Source organism: Sceloporus occidentalis, unplaced genomic scaffold (assembly GCF_023333645.1).
Source record: "Sceloporus occidentalis isolate IW3139 unplaced genomic scaffold, rSceOcc1.0.p SCAF_1, whole genome shotgun sequence".
NCBI classification, from domain to species: domain Eukaryota; kingdom Metazoa; phylum Chordata; class Lepidosauria; order Squamata; family Phrynosomatidae; genus Sceloporus; species Sceloporus occidentalis.
Window position 1 is genome coordinate 219,764,251 of NW_028316981.1, and position 21,258 is coordinate 219,785,508.

At 45.4% G+C, this 21,258-nt stretch overlaps 1 protein-coding gene across 26 annotated transcripts in view; it reads left to right on the forward strand.

Annotated features, from left to right (window-relative positions):
• Positions 1-21,258, forward strand: part of ADGRL3 (adhesion G protein-coupled receptor L3) — a 495,567-nt gene that overhangs the window by 318,916 nt on the left and 155,393 nt on the right. For all 26 annotated transcript variants that reach the window (XM_089489004.1, XM_089489005.1, XM_089489003.1 and 23 more), the window contains one exon: positions 13,541-13,579. In XM_089489004.1, coding sequence (XP_089345130.1) covers positions 13,541-13,579 — 39 coding nt within the window. The remainder of the gene's footprint in view (positions 1-13,540; positions 13,580-21,258) is intronic.

Sequence of the window (21,258 nt, forward strand, 5' to 3'; positions counted from 1 at the left end):
CAAATGAGACAATTTCAGACAGTTCCAATGAGGAGGAAAAATGGGAAGTCACTTTTAATTGAGTTAAGATTTAAAAAGGCCATGTACAAGAAATGTAAAATGTAAATCATCAAAGAGAAATTCAAACAAATAGTCAACACATGTTAGGACAAAGTCAGAAAAGCTAATGTGCATGCAGAACAAGCTTAGTCTTGCTATTGGTTTTGTTGTTGTTAACTGCCCTCAAGTTGACTTGGGCTCATGAATGAAGCACCTCCAGTCCCTCCTGTCTTCAGTCACTCTGCTCAGGTCCTGCAGGCCCAGGGCTGTGACTTCCTTTATTGAGTCTATCCATCTACTTTGTGGTCTTCCTCTCTTTTTACTACCCTCATTTTTTACCTTTCTAATGAGTAATTTCTTCTCATGATGTATCTGAAGTATGACAGTCTCAATTTGGTCATCTTGGCTTCCAATTAGAGTTTAGGTCTCATCTGTTGTAGTCAGACTGAGGAATTGGATGATGCCTTTCTAGACCAGATGACCACACACTCAGAAAGTCGAAATGTAATAGTGATGAGTGATTTCAACTATCCTGATATTTGTTGGAAATCAAACTCAACCAAAACATTAAGGCCTAGCAAATTCCTTACTTGCCTGGAAGGCAATTTCATTGCCAAAAAAATGGAAGAAGCAAGGGGATAAGCTATTTTAGATCTGATCCTAACCAACAGGGATGACCTGGTTAATGAAGTGCAAGTGGTGGGATCCTTAGGTGGGACTGACCATGTTCTCTTGGATTTTGCTATACAGTAGAAAGGAGACAGCAGGTATGGTCAGACATGCATTCTAGACTTTAGAAGAGCTGATTTCAGTAAACCGGGAAAATACTGGGGGTGATCCCTTGGTCAGGAATAATAAAAGAGAAGAGTTCAGAACGGATGGGAGTTTCTTCTTCGTGGTCTCTGCGAATCATACAAATGGGTTTTACTGCGCCTGCGCAGTACTGTCGGAAACTTCTGGAATCACTGGGCAAAGTACACTTTGCAACAAAATGCAACATTTTGGCGGTAGCTCCGCCCACCCGTTATAAGGCCCCTGCCTTCCCGCTCTTTCCCCAGTTCCTTCTTTCCGCCGCGTTGGCTATTGTTGGAACTTCGCTCATCGCTCTTCTCCATTGAATCACTGGCTATCTGACTTCGGACCGTTCTTGACCATTCCTGTCTAGTTTTCCACATTGTACTTCGACCTCGGACTGTGCTTGACCATTCTTCTGCTGTTCTTCCCCATTGTGCTGCGACCTCGGACCGTCTGACTCCGTCAACATCTTCGGAATAATGTCACCTCCATTCAAGAAGTGTGACGTCTGCGGGGGCAAACTCCCTGTTCAGGACCCGCATTCGTCTTGCTTGCTCTGCTTGGGGAAGGACCACGACATGAAGGCTTGTCAGCTCTGCAAGTCCATGACGTCCCAAGCGAGAAAAAATCGGGAGTCCCGCTTGACCTTGGCGATAGCACAGGGTAAGGTGCACGGGGAGGCTTCCCGTCCGGCAGCCCCCTCACCTTCCACTATTTCCCTGGTCTCCAAGCCCCGGGACAGCCCGTCCAGTGCCGTTTCGGCGCCCCCGGCTCCTGTCCAGCCTTCTTCCTCAGCGGCCCATGGCCCGGATAAGCCCAGAGCCACCGGCAAGTCTCCGCAAGTGGTCTGCGGCCCAGACAGGCCCAGTACCACCGACAAGTCCTCTAAACACCCCCACAAAAAGTCGGGGTCTGAGGCTGCAGCGGCTGCTGCTTCTCCAGTTGGGTCTACTTCGGCTGCAAAATCGGTTTCTGGCCGGGAGGAGTCCGTCCCATCCAAAAAGGCGGGCGACCCTGTGAAGAGGTCCTCCAAACACAAGGAGGTTTCCGTCCCGGCACCTAGCCCTTTGGAACCGGGAACCGCGGGACCGAGCCGTGCCTCTTCTGGATCCAGAGATAAGACCCCCAGGTCGGCGCTCGTGGAGTTGGAGGACAACCCCTTTTTCCCTCCTGAAGCTCCCAAAGGCTCCAAGAGGAAGGCTAATGTTCCTGAGCCCTCGCCGATAGCCCACAAAAAGAAAAAGACCCATGATGGCACTTCTAAGGACTCTTCCGCGTCGGCAAAGCCTCCAAAAAAGTCAAGCCACTCTTCGGGCTCCAAACACCGGTCTCCAGACCGGTCTCCGGACCGAGTGCCCAGGACACCGGTCCCTGCATCGCGGCCTTCGCCACCTCCTTCTCGAGCTCGGGAGGAGCTCGTCCAACATCTCTCGCCTCGACGGATGGAAAGTGAGGTAGCCCCAAGTTCTCCTGGACTCGTCGTGATTCCGGTAGAAGACTCGGGGGATGAGGACTCCGTTACGGGTGGACGGCGTTCCCCCACTCCAGTGCCGCGTTCGTCACCCGGGCGTGCATCGGAGGTCCAACTCAACGACCCCGATGTGTTCTATGATTCGGAGGCAGACAAATACTATATGGCGGTCCCTAGAGAGACGGCGCTACGTAGTTTTGAAGAAGGATGCCGGCGCCAGGTTCCCAAGGCTAAAACACCTACGGCGCCATCCGGTCCTCCCAGACCAGAATCAGCCAGGGTGGCCGAGAAGCGCACTGAACCCAGAGCCCAGACGGCCCACGACCTAGGGAGAGTTCAGGATCTGAGGATTCAATCGGACACAGAATCCGACCTGGAGATAGTGCCCTCATCGGCCTACCAGTCCGACGACGAACTGTCCCCTCAGGACTCTCCTCAGGATATGCATCACCCGGAGCCTGCCTCGCCTACGGATGATCTTCGGTCCTTTGCGGAGCATGTCATTAAGATGACCAGGGCCCTGGACATCGAGCTCGCCTACCCAGATGAGTCGGCCCGGGACCCAGTCGAACGCCGAGTCCATGGGCGTGTTCCAACGCCTCCATCCATCCCTCTTCTGCCTTCTTTGGAGACAATCCTGAAGAGGTCTTGGGAGAACCCTGCTTCCTTGACTGGGACTTTGCGCAAGGTGGAATCTTTGTACCGTGTCGCCCCCGCGAGCTGCGCTTGGCTGTCCACCCATCCTAGGCAGAATTCCGCCATCGTGGAGGGGGCTCAGGTCGCCTCCACTCACAAGCAGGCCACCTCTCCCGTGGACTGTAAGGCCCGTAAAATAGATGGCCTGGCCAAAAAAGCCTACTCCGCCACACCCCTGGCTGTCAAGGCCGTGAACTACATGGCATGTATGGGCACGTATGTGCAGTCGCTCATGGAGGAGATCTCGCCGCTTATCCCAGACGTCCCGGATGACACGCAGAGGAAGCTTGTCGAGATAAGGGATGAGACACACTCCATTGGGGGCTGGCTCATCACGGCGTCGAGAAATGTGACTGACTGCGCGGGTAGAGCCATGTCAGCATTGATGGCTCTTCGCCGCCATGCCTGGCTTCGCGGATCAGATCTCAATCCGGGAGTGAAGGCAGCCATTGAGGAGATGCCCCTCGACGGCTCAGGCCTGTTCCATGCAGATACGGACGACCAGCTGAACCGGAAATTCAAGATGAAAGTGGCTGCCAAGAAACACGGCATGTCTTCCTCGGCATCGGTTCCGTTCCGGAAGAAGCAACGCCCCTGGCAGCCTCAAGGTCAGTCTTTTAGACCGGCAGGCCAGGACCGTCAGTATCAGCAACAGGGGTCCCAGCGTTCCAGGTACCCTTCGCAATCTTCCTCCTCCTCTGGCAGGCGCGGCGGTCCCCTCGCTACCGGAAGGGCCGCAGGCCGGATAACGACCAGGCCAAGAAAAGGTCTTGAAGGGTACCAGCGCACTTCGTCCCCACTCCATTCTTCCTAGATATTCTGCAGCCCTTCTTTAACACCTGGGCTTCCATCACGACAGACTCTTGGGCACTTAACATCGTCCGTAGGGGTTATGCCCTCGAATTCGAATCTCTTCCCCCTAAGGGGAAATTTCTGTCAACCCTACCCTTGGACACCCTTCTCGACGAAGTGCGCTCTCTGATAGCAAAAGGGGCCATCTCTTCAGTCCAGCGGGATGACTTGAAGGGGGCCTTTTTTTCAAGATACTTTACGGTCCCAAAGCCGGACGGCGGGGTCAGACCTATTTTAGACCTCAGGGACTTGAACTCTTTCCTTCGATACCATCGTTTCCGAATGGTAACTCTGTCTTCCATTCTGCCCCTCCTTCACCAGGGACTCTGGTTTGCCACGATCGACCTCAAGGACGCCTATTTCCACATAGGAATCCGGGAGTCCCACAGGAGATTCCTCACCTTCGCCGTCGGCTCCGACGCCTATCACTACAACGTCCTTCCCTTCGGTTTGGCTACGGCTCCAAGGGTCTTCACGAAGTGCATGGCGCCGGTGGTAGCATATCTCCATCAAAGGGGTTACAGAGTCTTCCCTTACCTAGACGACTGGCTCCTGGCAGCCGATTCAGAGGCCGACCTCCTGGACTCCATCGACTTCACGTTGACGATGCTCAGGTCCCTGGGACTAATAGTAAACCTAGAAAAATCTTGCCTCACGCCCTCCAAACAAGTACATTTCATCGGGGCGGTCCTCGACTCCGACTCTTGCATCGCATACCTCCCGGGGGACCGTTTCCTGGCACTACAATCCTCAATCAGGCCTCTTACGACGCACAGGCAGATCAGGGCCAGGGACGTCCAGGTAGCTCTAGGTCATATGGCCTCGACCACCTTCGTGACACCGTGGGCAAGACTCCGGCTTCGACCTCTCCAAAGGTGGTTCCTCTCGGTATTCAACCCAGCGTCGGACCCTCCCCTCAGATGGCTCACGATTCCGAGGCCCGTCGCATCCTCCCTCACGTGGTGGCAAGATTCCCAAAACGTCTGCGCAGGCTTACCCTTTTGCCCGCCTCAGCCAGAGCTAACCCTGACGACCGATGCATCCTTGGAGGGTTGGGGAGCTCACCTTCTCGACCTCAGCATGAGGGGAAGGTGGTCAGTAGACGAAAGATACTTCCACATCAACGCGTTGGAGATGCTGGCAGTGGAAAAGGCCCTGAGAGCCTTCGAAGAGACTGTGACCGGCAAGGTAGTCCTTCTCAGAATGGACAATACAACGGTGCTCTTCTATATCAACAAGCAAGGGGGCACCAAGTCAAATACGTTGCTGGACATCACCCTGCGGATCTGGGCTTGGTGCATCCCGAGAAATATCCTGCTCCAAGCTGTACACCTCCCAGGCATGGAGAACGACCTAGCAGACCAGCTCAGCAGGACGTCGTCAATCTCTCACGAGTGGAGAATCCATCCAGAGACAGTGGCCGAGCTCTTCGATCGATGGGGGACCCCTTCGATCGACCTCTTTGCAACCGACGACAACACACATTGTCCCCAGATCTGTTCCAGAACGCGCAGCAGGAACTCCCTCGGAGACGCGTTCGCCTTCCATTGGTCGGGGGACATGCTCTACGCATTCCCTCCATTCCCACTGATTGTCCGGGTGGTGGCCAAGTTGACCACAGACCGCTCGGATGCGATCCTCATCACACCGTGGTGGCCCAGACAGCCGTGGTTCCCGTCGCTGCTGCACCTGTCGAGGAGAACCTGGCTCCGCATCGAACCCTGCCCAGACCTGCTCACGATCCAGGACAGCCGGGTTCGTCATCCAGATGTCGATCATCTTCCGCTAGTGGCTTGGAGGCTCCTCCCTTAGCAGCCTTACCAGACTCGGTGCGAAGGGTGATTCTGGCTGCTCAAAGACCTTCAACTCGCAGATCATATGCCTCCAAGTGGAAGCGCTTTTTGCAGTTCCTGGCGGAGAGAGACCTCGCCCCGGACCAGGTCACAACTCCGGTGCTGCTGGAGTTCCTCATGGCACTGCTGGAGGCCGGGCTCAGCTTGACCTCCATCAAGTGCTATTTGTCTGCAATCTGCTCCCACTTCCAGTTTGAGGGCAGACCCTCCTTTTTCAGGGACCCCTTAGTGAAGGGTTTCCTAAAGGGTTGTGGGAACCTCTACCCCCCGATGTCGGTACCGACTCCGGCTTGGAGCTTGGACATTGTGCTGGCAGCCCTGCAGTCCAAGCCTTTCAAACCAATGGCCACAATGGACTTGAGACTTTTAACCTGGAAGACCGCCTTCCTTGTGGCCATCACGTCTGCCCGCCGTGCGGGTGAACTTTGTACTTTACGGAGGGACCAGCCCTTCTTAAGATTTCATAAGGACAGAGTGGTCCTCCGTACCGACATCACCTTCTTGCCAAAGGTGGTGTCGGCTTTCCACTTATGTCAGGACATTGTGTTGCCTACCCTGGCCTCGAACCTGGTAACAGAGGTCGAGCGGACTATGCATACACTGGACGTTAGGAGGGCCTTGGCCTTCTACTTGGACAGAACGTCGGGTTCGAGCCGATCCGAGAGACTATTCCAGTGCTACTCGGAACCGAAGAGGGGTCTGCCGGTATCGTCGCAGAGGTTTTCAAAATGGGTGGCAGAAACCATCCACCTCTGCTATGAACTGTTGGGCAGACCTCTTCCCGCCAGGGTATGGGCGCATTCAACCAGGGCGGTGGCTGCATCCTCTGCCTTTTTGACTGGGGTCCCTTTGGAGGATGTGTGCAAAGCTGCGGTTTGGTCCCAGCCAATGACATTTATTAAGCATTATAGGCTGAACACTAGGGCCAAACGCGACGCAGCGTTTGGAAGGGCTGTACTGGTTTCAGGGCTACATTAAAGTGGTCCAATGTACGCTTTTATGTTGCTGACAAGTGATTGCAATGTTTGCCTTGGTCCAACCGTATGCATTCTTTCCTCGCCACCCCTTCCATCATGCAGGGTTTGACTGTATTTTTGCTGTTTGTATATATACAACTCTTTAACCGGTATTTTTCTTTGCGGATGCAAAGCTTTCATGCAAGTTACCTGTTTGCATTACTGTATGTTGTCATGCAATTTTGAACTGTTATGCACTGTTTGCTGATACAGGATTATGATGCCTGTTATACAGGTTTTGGGTTACTCCAACAATGACTGTACACAAGTCCATTGAGTTAATAACTTTATTGGGAGTAATAAACCACTATGTTTGAACCACTCCTGGTTTCAGGACACTCCCTCCGCCGCTTACTTAAGCTTGTCAGTCTAAACCCATTTGTATGATTCGCAGAGACCACGAAGAAGAAGGACAGGTTGCATACCTGTAACGGTATTTCTTCGAGTGGTCATCTGCGAATACATACAAATCCCGCCCATCCTCCCCTCAGTGTCCTGCTCTTGATTGGCTCATTACAAGTCGCGTACGCAGCGAAAAGGTTTGGAACTGGGCAAAGAGCGGGAAGGCAGGGGCCTTATAACGGGTGGGCGGAGCTACCGCCAAAATGTTGCATTTTGTTGCAAAGTGTACTTTGCCCAGTGATTCCAGAAGTTTCCGACAGTACTGCGCAGGCGCAGTAAAACCCATTTGTATGTATTCGCAGATGACCACTCGAAGAAATACCGTTACAGGTATGCAACCTGTCCTTCTCAAAAGGGAGATACTGAAGGCACAATTTCAGACTGTTCCAATGAGGAGGAAAAATGGGAGGTGCCTCAAGAAACCAGAAGCTAAACAAGTTTCAATTGAGCTCAGTTTTTAACAGAACATGTATAAGAAATGGGGAAAGGGGGAAATCACTAAAGAGGAATTCAAACAAATAGCAAGCACATGTAGGGGTAATTTAGGGTTATGTGTGCATATGTCCCTTGAATCCCTTGCACAAGGACATGGGTGTTTAAAAGCACAGTTGCTACAATATAGAAGTTCCTTACACAGTATCTCCCCCCACCACCAACATTTAAGCCTGGGGCAAAGGGCAAAGAGCAGAGCATGACCACCCCTGCCCCCCACCGCCACGAGGATCTTTTAGTGGCCAGGGAATTTTGCAGAGCTACTAAGCAGAATTTAGCTGCTTACCTGCTGGAGATCCAGGAGGACGACAACTGTTGTTTCAGATGCCCCCCGGGCAATCTTTCCTTAGCAACTAAATGGCTGCCTTGTTAAGCAGGAAACAGTAACTGGGCAGAACCATTTCTAGGCAGGGTTCTGGAGTGTGTGATGGCCTCTCACCCCCAAGGGTTTCTGGATGAAATGAATGATCAGTCTGTTTCAGGCCTGGCTATGGGACAGAGACAGCTTTGTTTGCTTTGGTAGATGACCTACATCAGGAGCTAGACAGGAGGAGTGTTTTCATGTTGGCCCATCTAGACCTCTCAGAGGCTTTCAATACCATCGAACTGCTGGGTCACTGGGATGAGGCTTGGGAGCACTGTTTTACAATAGCTTTGCTCTGTTTTGGAGGGGCAAAGCTAGAAGTTGTTGCTGGAGAACCCCTGTTTGATCTCTTGGCCATTTGCCTGTGGGGTTCCTCAGGATTCGGTTCTGTCCCCTGAGCTGTTTTACATGGATGTGAAACTACTGGGGTGGGGGGGGGGGGTTTGTCTGGAGTTTTGGGATTTGGTGCCTTAAGTATGAGGATAATACCCAACTCTATTACTCCAATTATTACAAGCCAAGAAAGCTGTTTGGGTTCTAAATTGGTGCCTGTTATCAGTAATGGGTGAACAAATTGAAACTTAATCCAGGAAAGATCCATTAAAATGCACCTCAAAGAAACAAACTTATTGGTAATATCTTCAACATAGCTAAACAGTTGGTCCCAGTAAGTGGCTAAATTAGGCTCATTTGAGGTAGAGGGAATATAGATATTAAACAGAAGTATCTTAATGTTTCTTAATTGCAAAGAAATAACTTGCACTGTTGATGCACATGATGTCAGTACTTTATACTTAAGACCACTAGAAAGTTTTAGAAATATGGCCAGTTCCCCCTGTAAAGAATACCCTTTCTATTGTGGCATCCAATTTATGTGAAGGCCCCATCTAGTCACCCTTCACCCTAACGCTGCCACCAAATTATGTAATGCACACTCAAACCACAATCCTTTTCTATGATGGCAGGCGCTTAGGAGTTTGTTTCCCACTGCTGCCACCCGTGTTTTGTATTGTGAGTAGTGTGGTATTAACTCAAGTCCAGGCGTGTCCTTCTTGAATCAAACAAATAAACTTTATTTACAAGAAGGTTTAACAGTGTTGGTTTTAATATAATATCTTATGTAATTGTTACTTTCTACTTTGTTATAGTTGCCGTTGGGTTTATAAATCTTATCTAAATCCCCAGTTTCTTATAACTTAAGAGTCACTCAATCTTTCTATTAAGTTCCTCTCTTAAAATTAGACCTAACAGTCACCAAAGTTAACACTATCCCACAGGATATCACACTCCAGCCACTCCCTTTCCTAGAGTCCTGGAAGTATAACGATAGGGAGCCCTTTTCTACAAGGGTCATTCAATAAATACTTAGCCTACAAAAGAAAAATGAAAATTTGGGAAAAGTGGCGATTTATTTTTCAACACAGTCTCCTTTTAGCTCGATACACTTGGCCCAGCGATGCTCCAACTTTTTCAACCCGTCCGAAAAATACGTTTTCCCAAAATAGGCCTCCATGGCGGCGATGACCTCATTCGACCCAAATCTATTCCTGGCGAGTGACTTTTTCAGGTTTGGAAACAAAAAGAAGTCACAGGGGGCCAAATCTGGGGAATACAGTGGATGGGGCAGCAATTCGTAGCCCAATTTGACCAATTTGGCCATGACCGCGGAGGTGTGAGCCGGCGCGTTGTCGTGGTGGAACAGCACCCATCGCGCTGACAGCTTTCTCATGCCCAGTTCTTCATGTAAAATATGATGCACCGTTCCTTCTGCGATGCCTACAGTCTCAGCTATCTCGCAAACCTTCAATCGGCGGTCTGCCAACACAAGATCGTGGATTTTTTTTTACATTTTCCTCCGTAGTAGCCGTTTTTGAGGCACCTGGGCATGGCTCATCAAAAACCGACGTGTGACCACGAACAAACTCGTTGAACCAATTCTTGACGGTCGCCATCGAAGGAGAAGAGTCACCGTACACAGCATTCAAGCGCTCTTTGATTTCTCTGCGTGTTTTCCCTCCCAAAAACAAGAATCAAATCACCGAATGATATTGCTCTTTTTCCATTTTTGTAAAACCGACCGACACGCTCGCTTCCAAAGGCTATCAAAACAAAACAAATGAAGGGAATTGACTGAAACTTTGACAGTAGGCTTCTAAAAGAATGTACTGCACAATGGTAAAACTCTTTTGTGACAGCAGCGCCATCGGGCGGTGAGGCTAAGTACTTGTTGAATGACCCTCGTACTCAGACTTTACCCCAACCGTCTTTCTCTATCCCTGGAACCCTCACTCTCAGGATTCCAAGCCCTAACTGACTATTCCCTCAGGAACTCATGGAACCCAATCCCCTCCTGGACTCAACTGTTCCCTGAACTGTCAAATCCCAACTGTCAACATTCCAGATGCCAAAACCAATGGACACACTGAATGTTCAAAAGTCCCAGCCCACATTCTATTGGCTGGACCTCAGCTGCCTTCTGATTGGTAGCCGGGTGTTTTCTGCACCACACCCCCTTATATCTATCCCTATTAGAAGATCTACATGCAGGCACACAAAAGGATACAAATCCTGGCAGTAGGATATCAGATGGGCACCAGGTTTCTTGTAAACATACAGTGTCGAATTTACCAATATAGTCAATGAACTCCATATCTGAGTTTTTATTGAGCCAGCCAGCTATCTTCCATGAAAGGAGTGACAGATCTGAACTACCCCCTTCTAGTCACTGAACTGGATAAAATGAAATTGCAGAAAAGAGTGCTTTTTAAGTTTGGACACAACCGTTTGCGCTAGAGCGGGTGGGGCCTTTTACTGATCGAAGAGGTAGATGGATCAATTTCCAACTAGGATTGGATTGTCTTCCAGAATTTGGATGTGATATATTACCAGGCTAATGGCCAATTTTCTGGTGGAGGCAACAAGATTATGGATTAAATTTTATAATAATGATCCTGAAGTTTTATTGTAAATCTTTGTTGTTGTATGCCTAATAAAGGTTGAATGAATGAATGAATGAATGAATGAATGAATGAAAAAATCCAGGAAAGACAGACATGCTCTTGGTCTGTCTCCTCTGCTAGATGTGTTACAACCCTGAAATCTCAGACTTGCAGCTTGGATGTTTTTCCTCCTGGACTCACCTCTCAGCCTGGATGCCCAGGTCTCAGCAGAAGCCAGGAGTGCAGTTTAGATGTTGTATCTGGCCATGGTGACAAATGCCTTGGTTACATCCCAGTTGTATTACTTTAACACTGTCTGTATGGGGCTGCCTTTGAAGAATGTTCAGATACTTCAAGTAGTACAACCAGTTTCAACCAGATTACTAACAGGTGCTGGCCACAAGAAGTATACAACTCCCTTGTTGCAGAAAGCTCCACTGGCTGCTGGTCTGCTTCCTTTTCTCTGTTCTGCCACCTTCACAGGTACATCTGGTGGGGGGCACGGGAGAAACAGGGCCTTCTCAGTGGCTGCCCCAGGATTATTACAGGAACTTCCTGACAGTAAGAGCTGTTCAATAGTGGAACATCCTTCTTTGGATAGTGTTGGAAACTCCTTATTTGGAGGTCTTTAAACAGTGACTGAATGCATGGCAGGGGGTTGGAGTGGATGGCCCTTGTGGTCTCTTCCAACTCTGTGATTCTATAAAGGAATTTCTATAAAGAAATTCCTCCCCTGAGAATTTAAGTCTGGCACCTTCCCTACTTTCTTTTCACCAACAAGCAAAAATGCTTTCATTCCAACAGGCATTTGAAGAGCAATGATGTAAGTAAGGCCCATCTTACACAAAGTGCTGGATATTGGCAACTGCTTGGCTGGCTGTGTGTGTGCTTTTTTTTTTCATATTACTTTTATTAAAATAGTAAATCATTAAAAATAATAATAAAGATGATATTTTTCTCTTTTAAATGTATTCCATGATTATATGTACAAAATCCAGTTCATATATGATATACATTTCTGCTTAAATGAAAATGTCCACCATTCCTCCTACTTCCTTCTTAGCATAACTAATCATTTCTTTTGGCACCCAAGCTAGCCAGAATTTTGATAAACCAATAAATTTCATGGAAATTCATTAATAAAATAAAGAATAATTATTATATATACTCCAGATATAGATTTTTTTAAACATTTAAATTATAAGGAATAAAAGTCAGCCCCTGAACTGAATTATCAACACTGAAGAGTCTGTGTAATCATGATCACAATTATTAGTTCCCTAAATAGGAGGTAGATATTAACAGATCTTTAAATGTATTAAAACTCCTGGAAATATATTTAATCTGAAGCAAAACTGCTGGGGTCTTTTTCTGTCTCTCCACAAAGAAGAGTTGGGTTGTGGGACTTGAGAGCCTGGTTTGACCTTTGGTTTTGTTTTAATTATTTAATTTTACTTTTAGGTTTGGTTTAAAGCTATTCTGTGATGTTTTAATTTGATTAAATTTGTCTTCTATGAAGATTAATAAAAATATTAGGGCAAATAAATGAATTCTCATCCAATAGATCACATTGGATTAAAACCATTTTCTTCAAGACATGGAGATGACAAAAAGGCGGAAAAAGACAAAAAAGAGAATGGTCTACCGAAACAGTTATATCTTACCAAATTTCTTTGGTCTAGTTTCAAAACTGTTCAATACATCCATGTTTGAATGCTAGAGAGACCCAAGTCACATATCAGGCAAATCGGTGATGAAGCCCACTGTTTCAGTAATTTACTTTCTCTTCTTCCACACATTGTGCACTAGAAATCAATGGCTTTTCATGTAAATCCAAGAGAAAGAAATCGACAGTACTGTCAGGAATTACAAGTATAATTTGGATATGCATCTGAATTTAATGTCAGTTATGTGACGTCTATTACTTTGCAAGAGGTAATGACATCCAAACTATACTCAGATATAAATGGGAGCTGCATGTTCCCCAGTGCATCCAAGTGCCCACCCCATGAAAAACAGTAAGAGGCTTTTATGTTTAACTGTGTGCCTTATTTATATTTATCAGTCCTGATAAAATTGTGCAGCTTGCTCTACATAGGGAGATCAGTCTAGATTCAATACAGTGAAGTACAATTTAGACAATTTTCTATGCCAGCTTTGGCGGTCAGGTCCCTTGAAGCCTTCAAAATGTTCTCCAGATATGCCACCTGGAAGCGTTTTGCAATTTACTCATGCAAAAGTGGTCTTTTGAATCAGATCATCTCATCACCATCACAGAGTTTTCAAATGAAGTCTTAAGAATTAAGAAGCAATTCTAGCGAAGGCCTCAATAAAAATTGAACTGGGATGGGGGCAGTTAATTGGAAAGAGAATCTATGATGTTTACAGCTTGTCCCAAATATTTTTATAACTGACAACTGTGCATGTGACTGGATTTCAAAGATACTGATAGACTGCTTAAGTTTTTATTATTATCTGCTGTTTATTGTTGGAATGATGCTGTAAGGAATGAGTATATATTCTATATAACTGTAAATATTCTATATAACTGTTTTTTTCCTGACATTAACTTTTTTTTTCCAAACATCCTGTGTTTATAAATGTCATCTTTATGGATTCAGCTTCAGAAACGGGAACGTTCCTGCAGAGCCTATGTTCAGGTATTTCCATTTTTTTTTTCTCTGTATAGAGTTGTTTTGTCTTGTGTTTGCTATTTACATATTAAATAACAAGGAAAACAGTAAAGGAAGGCGCCAACAAGACAGAAATGTTGTTCAAAACATTTTGAAGACAGAAAGAGATTACACCAATGATATACAAATGCCATTCATACCACTAATTTTCTCAGTAGTTGCAGACCATTTAAGCAAGCGTACACAATGTTGTATGTGGTGTTTATATCATTGGTAAATTCAGTGTTTTTACACCTTCGTAGTTTTCAGAAAATATGGGTACATTTTCATTTGTGAAATCTACAGATGCAGACAGCTTGACAGCACATCAGACTGGTAAAATGCTGGTTTATTTTTAGACTTGTATGCAATTTGCCTTGTGTGCAATATAGTCGAAGCCTCATTTCAACATTAGCATTTGTACCCAGTTTCTGGCATGGGAAATACTCCTTCTCTGCCTTATCTACATTAAATTTTAGTTCCTATCTACCGTCATCCAGCTGACGGTTATCTTGAAAAAGCTGTCGAAGGAATTGACTTCTATCTGTGGGTCTGTGAGCAGTGAGTGGTTGAGCCAGGAGTGTTCCAGGCTCCACAGATGCTCTTCCAGTGATCTTAGGTGCAGTTTCAGGAAATGGGGAAACATGGGAGGCCAAGGGGACAGACACAACAATTCCCATAATGACAACAGGGGGGGGGGGACCATTAGCACTCTCTGGACCATAACAGGTGTCTTCTGCGCTCCCCCTCCTCAAAAAAAATTTCTCCAAGCAAAGGTAATCAGGCAGGGGAACCAGACCACTTGTGGTCCTGATATTGCTGTGGAAGCTGAGATTGAAAGGGGGAATGAAACCAGCAGTGAAGGTATTTCTTTCATTTGGTTTAGCCACGTGGGGCTTCTTACCCTGTTCATCGTGATAGTTCTTTTCCCCTTTTCACTTCCACGTTCTTTGTATTAATATTGCGTCTAGCAACAGACATGGTTTGAATTTTTAAATGGACAAATTATGAGAAATCTACCATAATATGGGGGACTTAATGAAGATTTCTTTGTACCACCATCGTGTATGATATATCAGTTTGCATTTGCAGTAGGTCATACCTGCCATCAAAAAGCCTTCTGTGACAGGGGAGGGCAGCCCTGTCTGTGAGAGCCAGTGGTGTATTGAGTATTGAGTGATGTTGTGGTTTGAGCATTGGGAGACCAGGCTTTGAATCCCTGTCTGGCCATGGAAACCTAATGGCTGACTTTGGGTACATCACACTCTTTCAGCCTCAGGGGGAGGAAAGAACAAACCCCCTCTGAACAAATTCTGCCAAGAAAACCACATTAGGGTTTCCATAAATCAGAAATGACCTGAAGGCACACCATAACAAATCTTTCTAGACCAGGAGCTGAATTTCAATTTGGGAAGGACCTTGGATATATGTCTCAGGAGTGGGTGGAGCTAACAGGGTTTAACTAAAGTAGAATGGGAGAGGGGCAGATATAAATCTATAAATTTGCCCCAATATAGCATCTTACGCAAGAACCTTGGCAGTCTGTAAAGGTAATCTCATGCACCATACGAAACTTTCCCAGTCAGCACTTGAGCTTCTGTACCATGCAAATTCTTGTCGGTCTGCATAACTCAGTCCTTATAAACAAAACCTTGTTTGTTGGCAAACCTAAGCTCCTGTTCCATAGAATACCTTCTAGAACTGCAAACCAGAGTTCATTTCACTGCAAAAATGTCCTACACTTTCAATGACTCATTATCTCAGATTTGTGACCATTAATGAGGGCAAAAGCAATGCCATTGCTAGATAGAGGACCAGTGTGAGCTAAATTAGGCATGTGGACCTGAGATTCTACTTGAAAAGGGGGTTGCTTCTGACCTCTCATTAATAGAAATGTGGTAGGAAATGGGATTCAGTGTGTTGCACATATGAACCAGATATGATTTTACTATATACACATAAGTATTAGCACCCTACCTGTTCAACTTGTATGCTGAAAATATCATAAGAAGTGCAGGTTTAGACTCAGAAGGACGAGTGAAAATAGAAGGAAGGAACGTCAACAATCTAAGATATATGGACGACACCATACTACTAGCAGAAAACATCATGGACTTGGAACAACTACTAAGGAAGATCAAGGAAGAAAGTGCAAATACAGGCTTAAAGAAAACAAAAACAATTACCATGGAGGTCTACATACATTCAATCTCTAGATAATGAAGAAATCAAAATAGTTAAAGATTTCCTATAGCTTGGATCAAACACTGATCAGATCAGAGACTGCAGTCAACAAATCAGAGGAAGATTAGGAATGGGGAGTTACAAAAGAACTAGACAAGATCCTAAAGTGTAAAGATATACAACAGATCACTAAAGTCACAATCATCCAAGCCATTGTATTCCCCACAACCATGTACAGATGTAAAAGAAAGAAAATCAACTCATTAGAGATGAGGCACTGGAGAAAAGTGCTGAGGATATCATGGATAGCCAAAAATACAAACAAATGGGTCCTGGAACATATCAAGCCTGAACTCTCTCTGGAAGCCAAGATGATGAAACTGAGGCTGTAGTACTTTGGCCGCAACATGAGAAGGAGTGAATCAATAGAAAATAAAATGATGCTAGGAAAGGTAGAGGGCAGCAGAAAGAGAAAAATTGCACTCCAGATAGATAGACTCAATTAGGGAGGACACAGACCTAGATTTGTAGGGCCTGAGTGAAGGACAGAGGGGTTTGGAGGTCCATCCACAGTGTCGTCATCAGGAGGGCAGTTAACAATTATTATTATTGCAGCTTTCCTCTCGTTCTCTTTCTCGCTCTCTTTTTCTCATACACACACAGAGCTTGGAAAAAGGTTGCCCAGGAAAGTGCTAGAAAGTCACACCTCTAAATTCCAGGGGCCGCTGCTCATAGGGTGTTGCTGGAATGTTAAACATCTGGTTCAAGGTACAAGTCATTGCTATTTAGACAGAGACTAAATGTGCAGTTTACTTTCATTGAACTGGACCTTCAGAGATAACTAAGTACCTTGCAAAGTCAGGATGGATTTTGTCATATCTGAATAGATAGACCAGTACCTCCAATTGAGAGCCCCAAACAACAAGGACCAATTGTGCGGCGTTAGAGAGAGGGAGCAGTTGGTGTAGCTGTCCCAAAGGGCCTCATACCCTTCCAAGGAAGACATTTGTTGACAAAGAACAGCACTTGACTATCCCTCTTTGCAACCTCTTCTCTCAAAACTGTAGACATAGCGTTAATTGAAGATACAAGTTAACAAACCGCAAAAAAAAACCAAGGTGGGTCAGACACAAATATCTTCCATCTTGGCCTCAGTTCATAGAATCATAAATTTGGGAGGACTGCATGGGCCATAAGATCCAACCCCCTGCTCTGTTTGAAGCGGTGCAGAGAAGGAGACCCCACCACTTCTCTAGGCAAATTATTCCATTGCCCTACCACTCCTACAGTCAAGATCTGCCTTTTAATATTCAACCAAAATTTACCCTCCTCTAATTTAAAACCATTAGACCTGGTTGCACCCTCTGTAACAGCTCTTGAGGAATTTAAAGATCATGTCAGTCTTCTCTTTACCAGACTGATCATGCCCAACTCCTTCAATGCTTTCTCATATTTTTGTTCTTCATACCTCTTATCATCCTTGTTGCTTTCTCTGAACCTGCTCCAAATGGTCATTAAGACCAGCCCTTTGACTTACTGTGAGGCCCCAAAGCTGCCCCACCATGAGAGTTCCCTGCTTGAAGATGAGCAGGGAAAGATCAGAGGAGGTCTGGCAGCCCCTTCCATCATAGGACGCACAGTGATGACATCGTCCCAAGTCAAAGACATCCCTTTGAGACTCCCTCTCCACTTTTGTAGACACCTAAAAAAAGTCTTACCTGTATGTTGTCGTAATTATAGTCGTGACCTTTAATAGATAACATTCAGCACCTATCAGCTATGACTTGCATAGAAGCAGATGATGACTACGTCTCCCTCTCCCCTTTGAAATTCTAGGACTTCCCTTATTAATGTGAATGGAATCTCTCTGACAAAGTTCCTATATAAAATCAACTATAGATGTATCAATTGGAGATGACCACAGGATGTATGTGGAGATTTCACCTATGTTTCTTCATGAGGTTCCAGTGTTATAGATTACATCAGTCTTTAAAATTCCACCTAGACAGAATAGCTAACTTCATGGTTGAGCCCTTTGAAGATAGTGATTATCAGGACTATCATATCACCTCTTAACCATCCCCAGCTCTCTTAAGTCATTCCTCATAGGGGATGGTTTCCAGACCCTTCACCATTTTAGTCGCCCTCCTTTGGACACGCTCCAGTTTTTCAACATCCTTTTTTAATTGTGGTGCCCAGAACTGGATACAGTATTCCAGGTGGGGCCAAAGCAGAATAGAGTGGCACTATTACTTCCCTTGAGCTAGACACTATACATCTATTGATGCAGCCTAAAATTGCATTAGCCTTTTTAGCTGCTACATCACACTGTTGACTCATGTTCAACTTGTGGCCTACTTGGACTCTGAGATCCCTCTCACATGTAGTGTCGTTAAGTCAGGGGTCCCCCATCCTATATCTATGCATTTTATTTTTCTGCCCTAAGTGCAGTACCTTACATTTCTCTGTGTTGAATATCATTTCGTTAGCTTTGGCCCAGCTTTAGTGTTCCTTGATTTGTGTTTGAACACTGCATTTGGTAGTTCCTGTGTAGACTTGTCCATAGCTGCATGATATATGATAAACTCTGGTGGCTGTGGGAGGGTCTCTGCTGTCCTTCACTGAGCGCAGCATTTGCTGAATTTTCTTGTTGGGCTTGTAGATCATTTGGAGGTTGTGTTTCCTCACCAGTTTCCCTGTTCTGTCTGTGACTCCTTTGATGTATATCTTCCCTTTAGGTGGTTTTTTGTCTTCATTCCTCTGGGTTTTTCTGGGTCTGGAAGCCCTTCTGATGTTGGAGATGGAGTAATCATTAGCCTGTAGAGCCCAGTCTAGGTGCTTCAATTCGTCTTCCAGGAGATGGGGTTCACAGATCCTTTTTGCCCAGCCTACCAATGTTTTTATTGTGCTTCTGTTTTGTCCTGGGTGATGGTTGGAGTTCTTGTGTAGGTTTTCTGTATACTGTGTGGCCCAAATGGTGGTTTGGTTTGCGGATGACCAGGACATCCAAGAATGACAGTGTTCCTTCCTTTTCTTTCTCCATCATTTATTGGAAAAAGATAATAAATCTTCTCTGTCTCCAATTAGTCTGTTAGATATAGTAGCAAAAAATATCCCCAGTATCTTTTAGACAGGTTAGAGAACTGGGCCACAGTAAACAGTATCTTTATTGAAGAACAGGCGGGATTCAGGAGTGAATGTTCCACCTTGGGCAACTTGGTGCTGAACCATCCAGTATATACTCATGACACAGGAAAGGATATTTTTATATAGCATTTGTTGATCTGAAAGCTGCTTTTGACACTACTGATATTTTTTTTTTTGTGTGTGTCTTAAGGTATCTAATACCAACATTGATCATTGCATTTTGTTTGTTGTCAGAATACTTTATACTGATACATCGTGAAGGTGAGATTCTCCTCACTGGAATCTTTTATGGAATCCATTCCAACATGTAGAGGGGTTAAATAAGGTTACATATTGACACTTCTCTTTTTAACTTTTTCATTAATGATATTTATATCATATAAGCAATGATAAATTCTCCCCCAGATCAATTTGTGGAAGGAAAGTCCCCCTGCTTCTTTATGCAAGTGACATGGTATTCCTCTCTTGTGCTGAAATTGGACTTAGAAGACTCCTGGCTAATCTGGATGTATATTGTTCAGCCAACAAATTGTCATCCAATTATGAAAAGACCAAAGTTGTAGTTTTCAGAGGTGGACGTAGAAAGCACAATGAGCATATCAGGCAAAATAAGACAGAACAGGTGACTTTATAGTGGTACTTAGATATAGTGTTTGCTGCTTCTGGTTCATGACAACTTCATGTCAGAGCTAAAAAGCTCAAGGCTGAGCAGCTCATAAATGCAGTTATTAGGTTTTGGTGTACCACAGGAGGCAGGCAGGTCTCCCCAATTTTGCATATAATTGAACAGAAACTCCAGCCCCAGGTGTTGTACAGATCTGAGTTTGGGGGCTTTCAAGTTGCTGCAGATTTGGATGGCATCCAGAACAGAAATTTAAAAGTTCTCTTGAGTTCCCAAGATGCACCCAAATACAGTATTTGTGGTTGGAAATGGAATCACAATCCTGGCTAATGAAGATCTGTCTGTTTATCTTTAATTTCTGGTTAAGACAGAAAGGAATGTCAGAAAATTGCCTAGCAAAACTATAGGGATCTAACTATATGGGCCCGAAGCAGCAGTTTGACACTACCCCTTTCAGCGCTGGATTGGGGCTACAGCAACCGCATGCCACGTGCCTGATCCAACATTTTTCTGGCTCTAAAAATGATGCTCCTTTTTAAAGTGGCAAAAGGCTGCCCTTGCTGCAGCAGTGGAGGCTTTTCTGGGTTTCTTTGGTGCAGCTTGTCTAAACACTGCGCCAAAGAAATGGCATGATGCCACCCGCTGTCTTTTCAGGTGCACAGCATGATGTTGGCATCGGGACGGAGTCAGGGCATGTAGTGTGCAGTCACCACACCCCCACTGCACCCCGATGCCGGCATTTATCGCCAGTCTGTTTAGCCCCTGTGTCTTCAGGAACAAGTATCACTGTGGTCAGAATGAAGTCAAGGACCTCCCCCACTATTTCTTTATTTGTCCTGTGTCAAAGGAGTTTATCAGACAAGGGAAATTGGAAGTATAATCCAATGACAATCCAAATGCAATCATGGGGTTTAACGTTATTGCGTGATGGACTACCACACACAATTTCAGGCAATGGGAAGTCAGTCTGAATGCAATGATGGGTTTTCATGTTATTGCGTGATAGACTACCACATGCAATTTTGGACAATGGCAAGCTATTTTCGGGCAATGGGAAGTCAGTTCGAATGCATGTAAATTCACTGAAGTAGCAAATTCATGTGAATGCGTTCTGGCCCCACTTTCTTTTCATTCAAAATTAAGAGAAATTCCTCCCATGTGATAAAACTCCAAAGGAGCTTGGAGAAAAATACCTTGTGGTGTTGTTATCTATTAAAAACAATTTGATCTGAGAAGCTTTAGCTTATATTATGCTTACAGTTAAGACTTGGAAAACCTGAGAAGTGTTTCAGTCATAGTTTTTTGTGGGTTTTTCAGGCTGTGTGGTCATGTTCTAGAAGAGTTTCTTCCTGACGTTTCGCCAGCATCTGTGGCTGGCATCTTCAGTCAGCTGGTAAAATATAATGAGATTTGTTCCCACTCCATACACACATCAAAAATAGGAAAACATATTCGAAATAGGTAGTCAGAATGTTAGCTTCCAAAACAGCAAAGGATAGGTTTGATCAGAGCTGGTAAAATCTGAACACCTCCCCCAGGAAAGAAAAGTATGTTGATCCAAAATGAAGGGCAACCATTACACTTCAGTGCTTTAACAATCTTGCCTCTGAATTTCTAAAGTAGATTGGGCCTGTTTCTATAAGCAGTGACTTTTTAGCAGTAATAATATAGTAGCCTCATCTCATGTGTCATTTTATTTCTTATTATCTCTCAA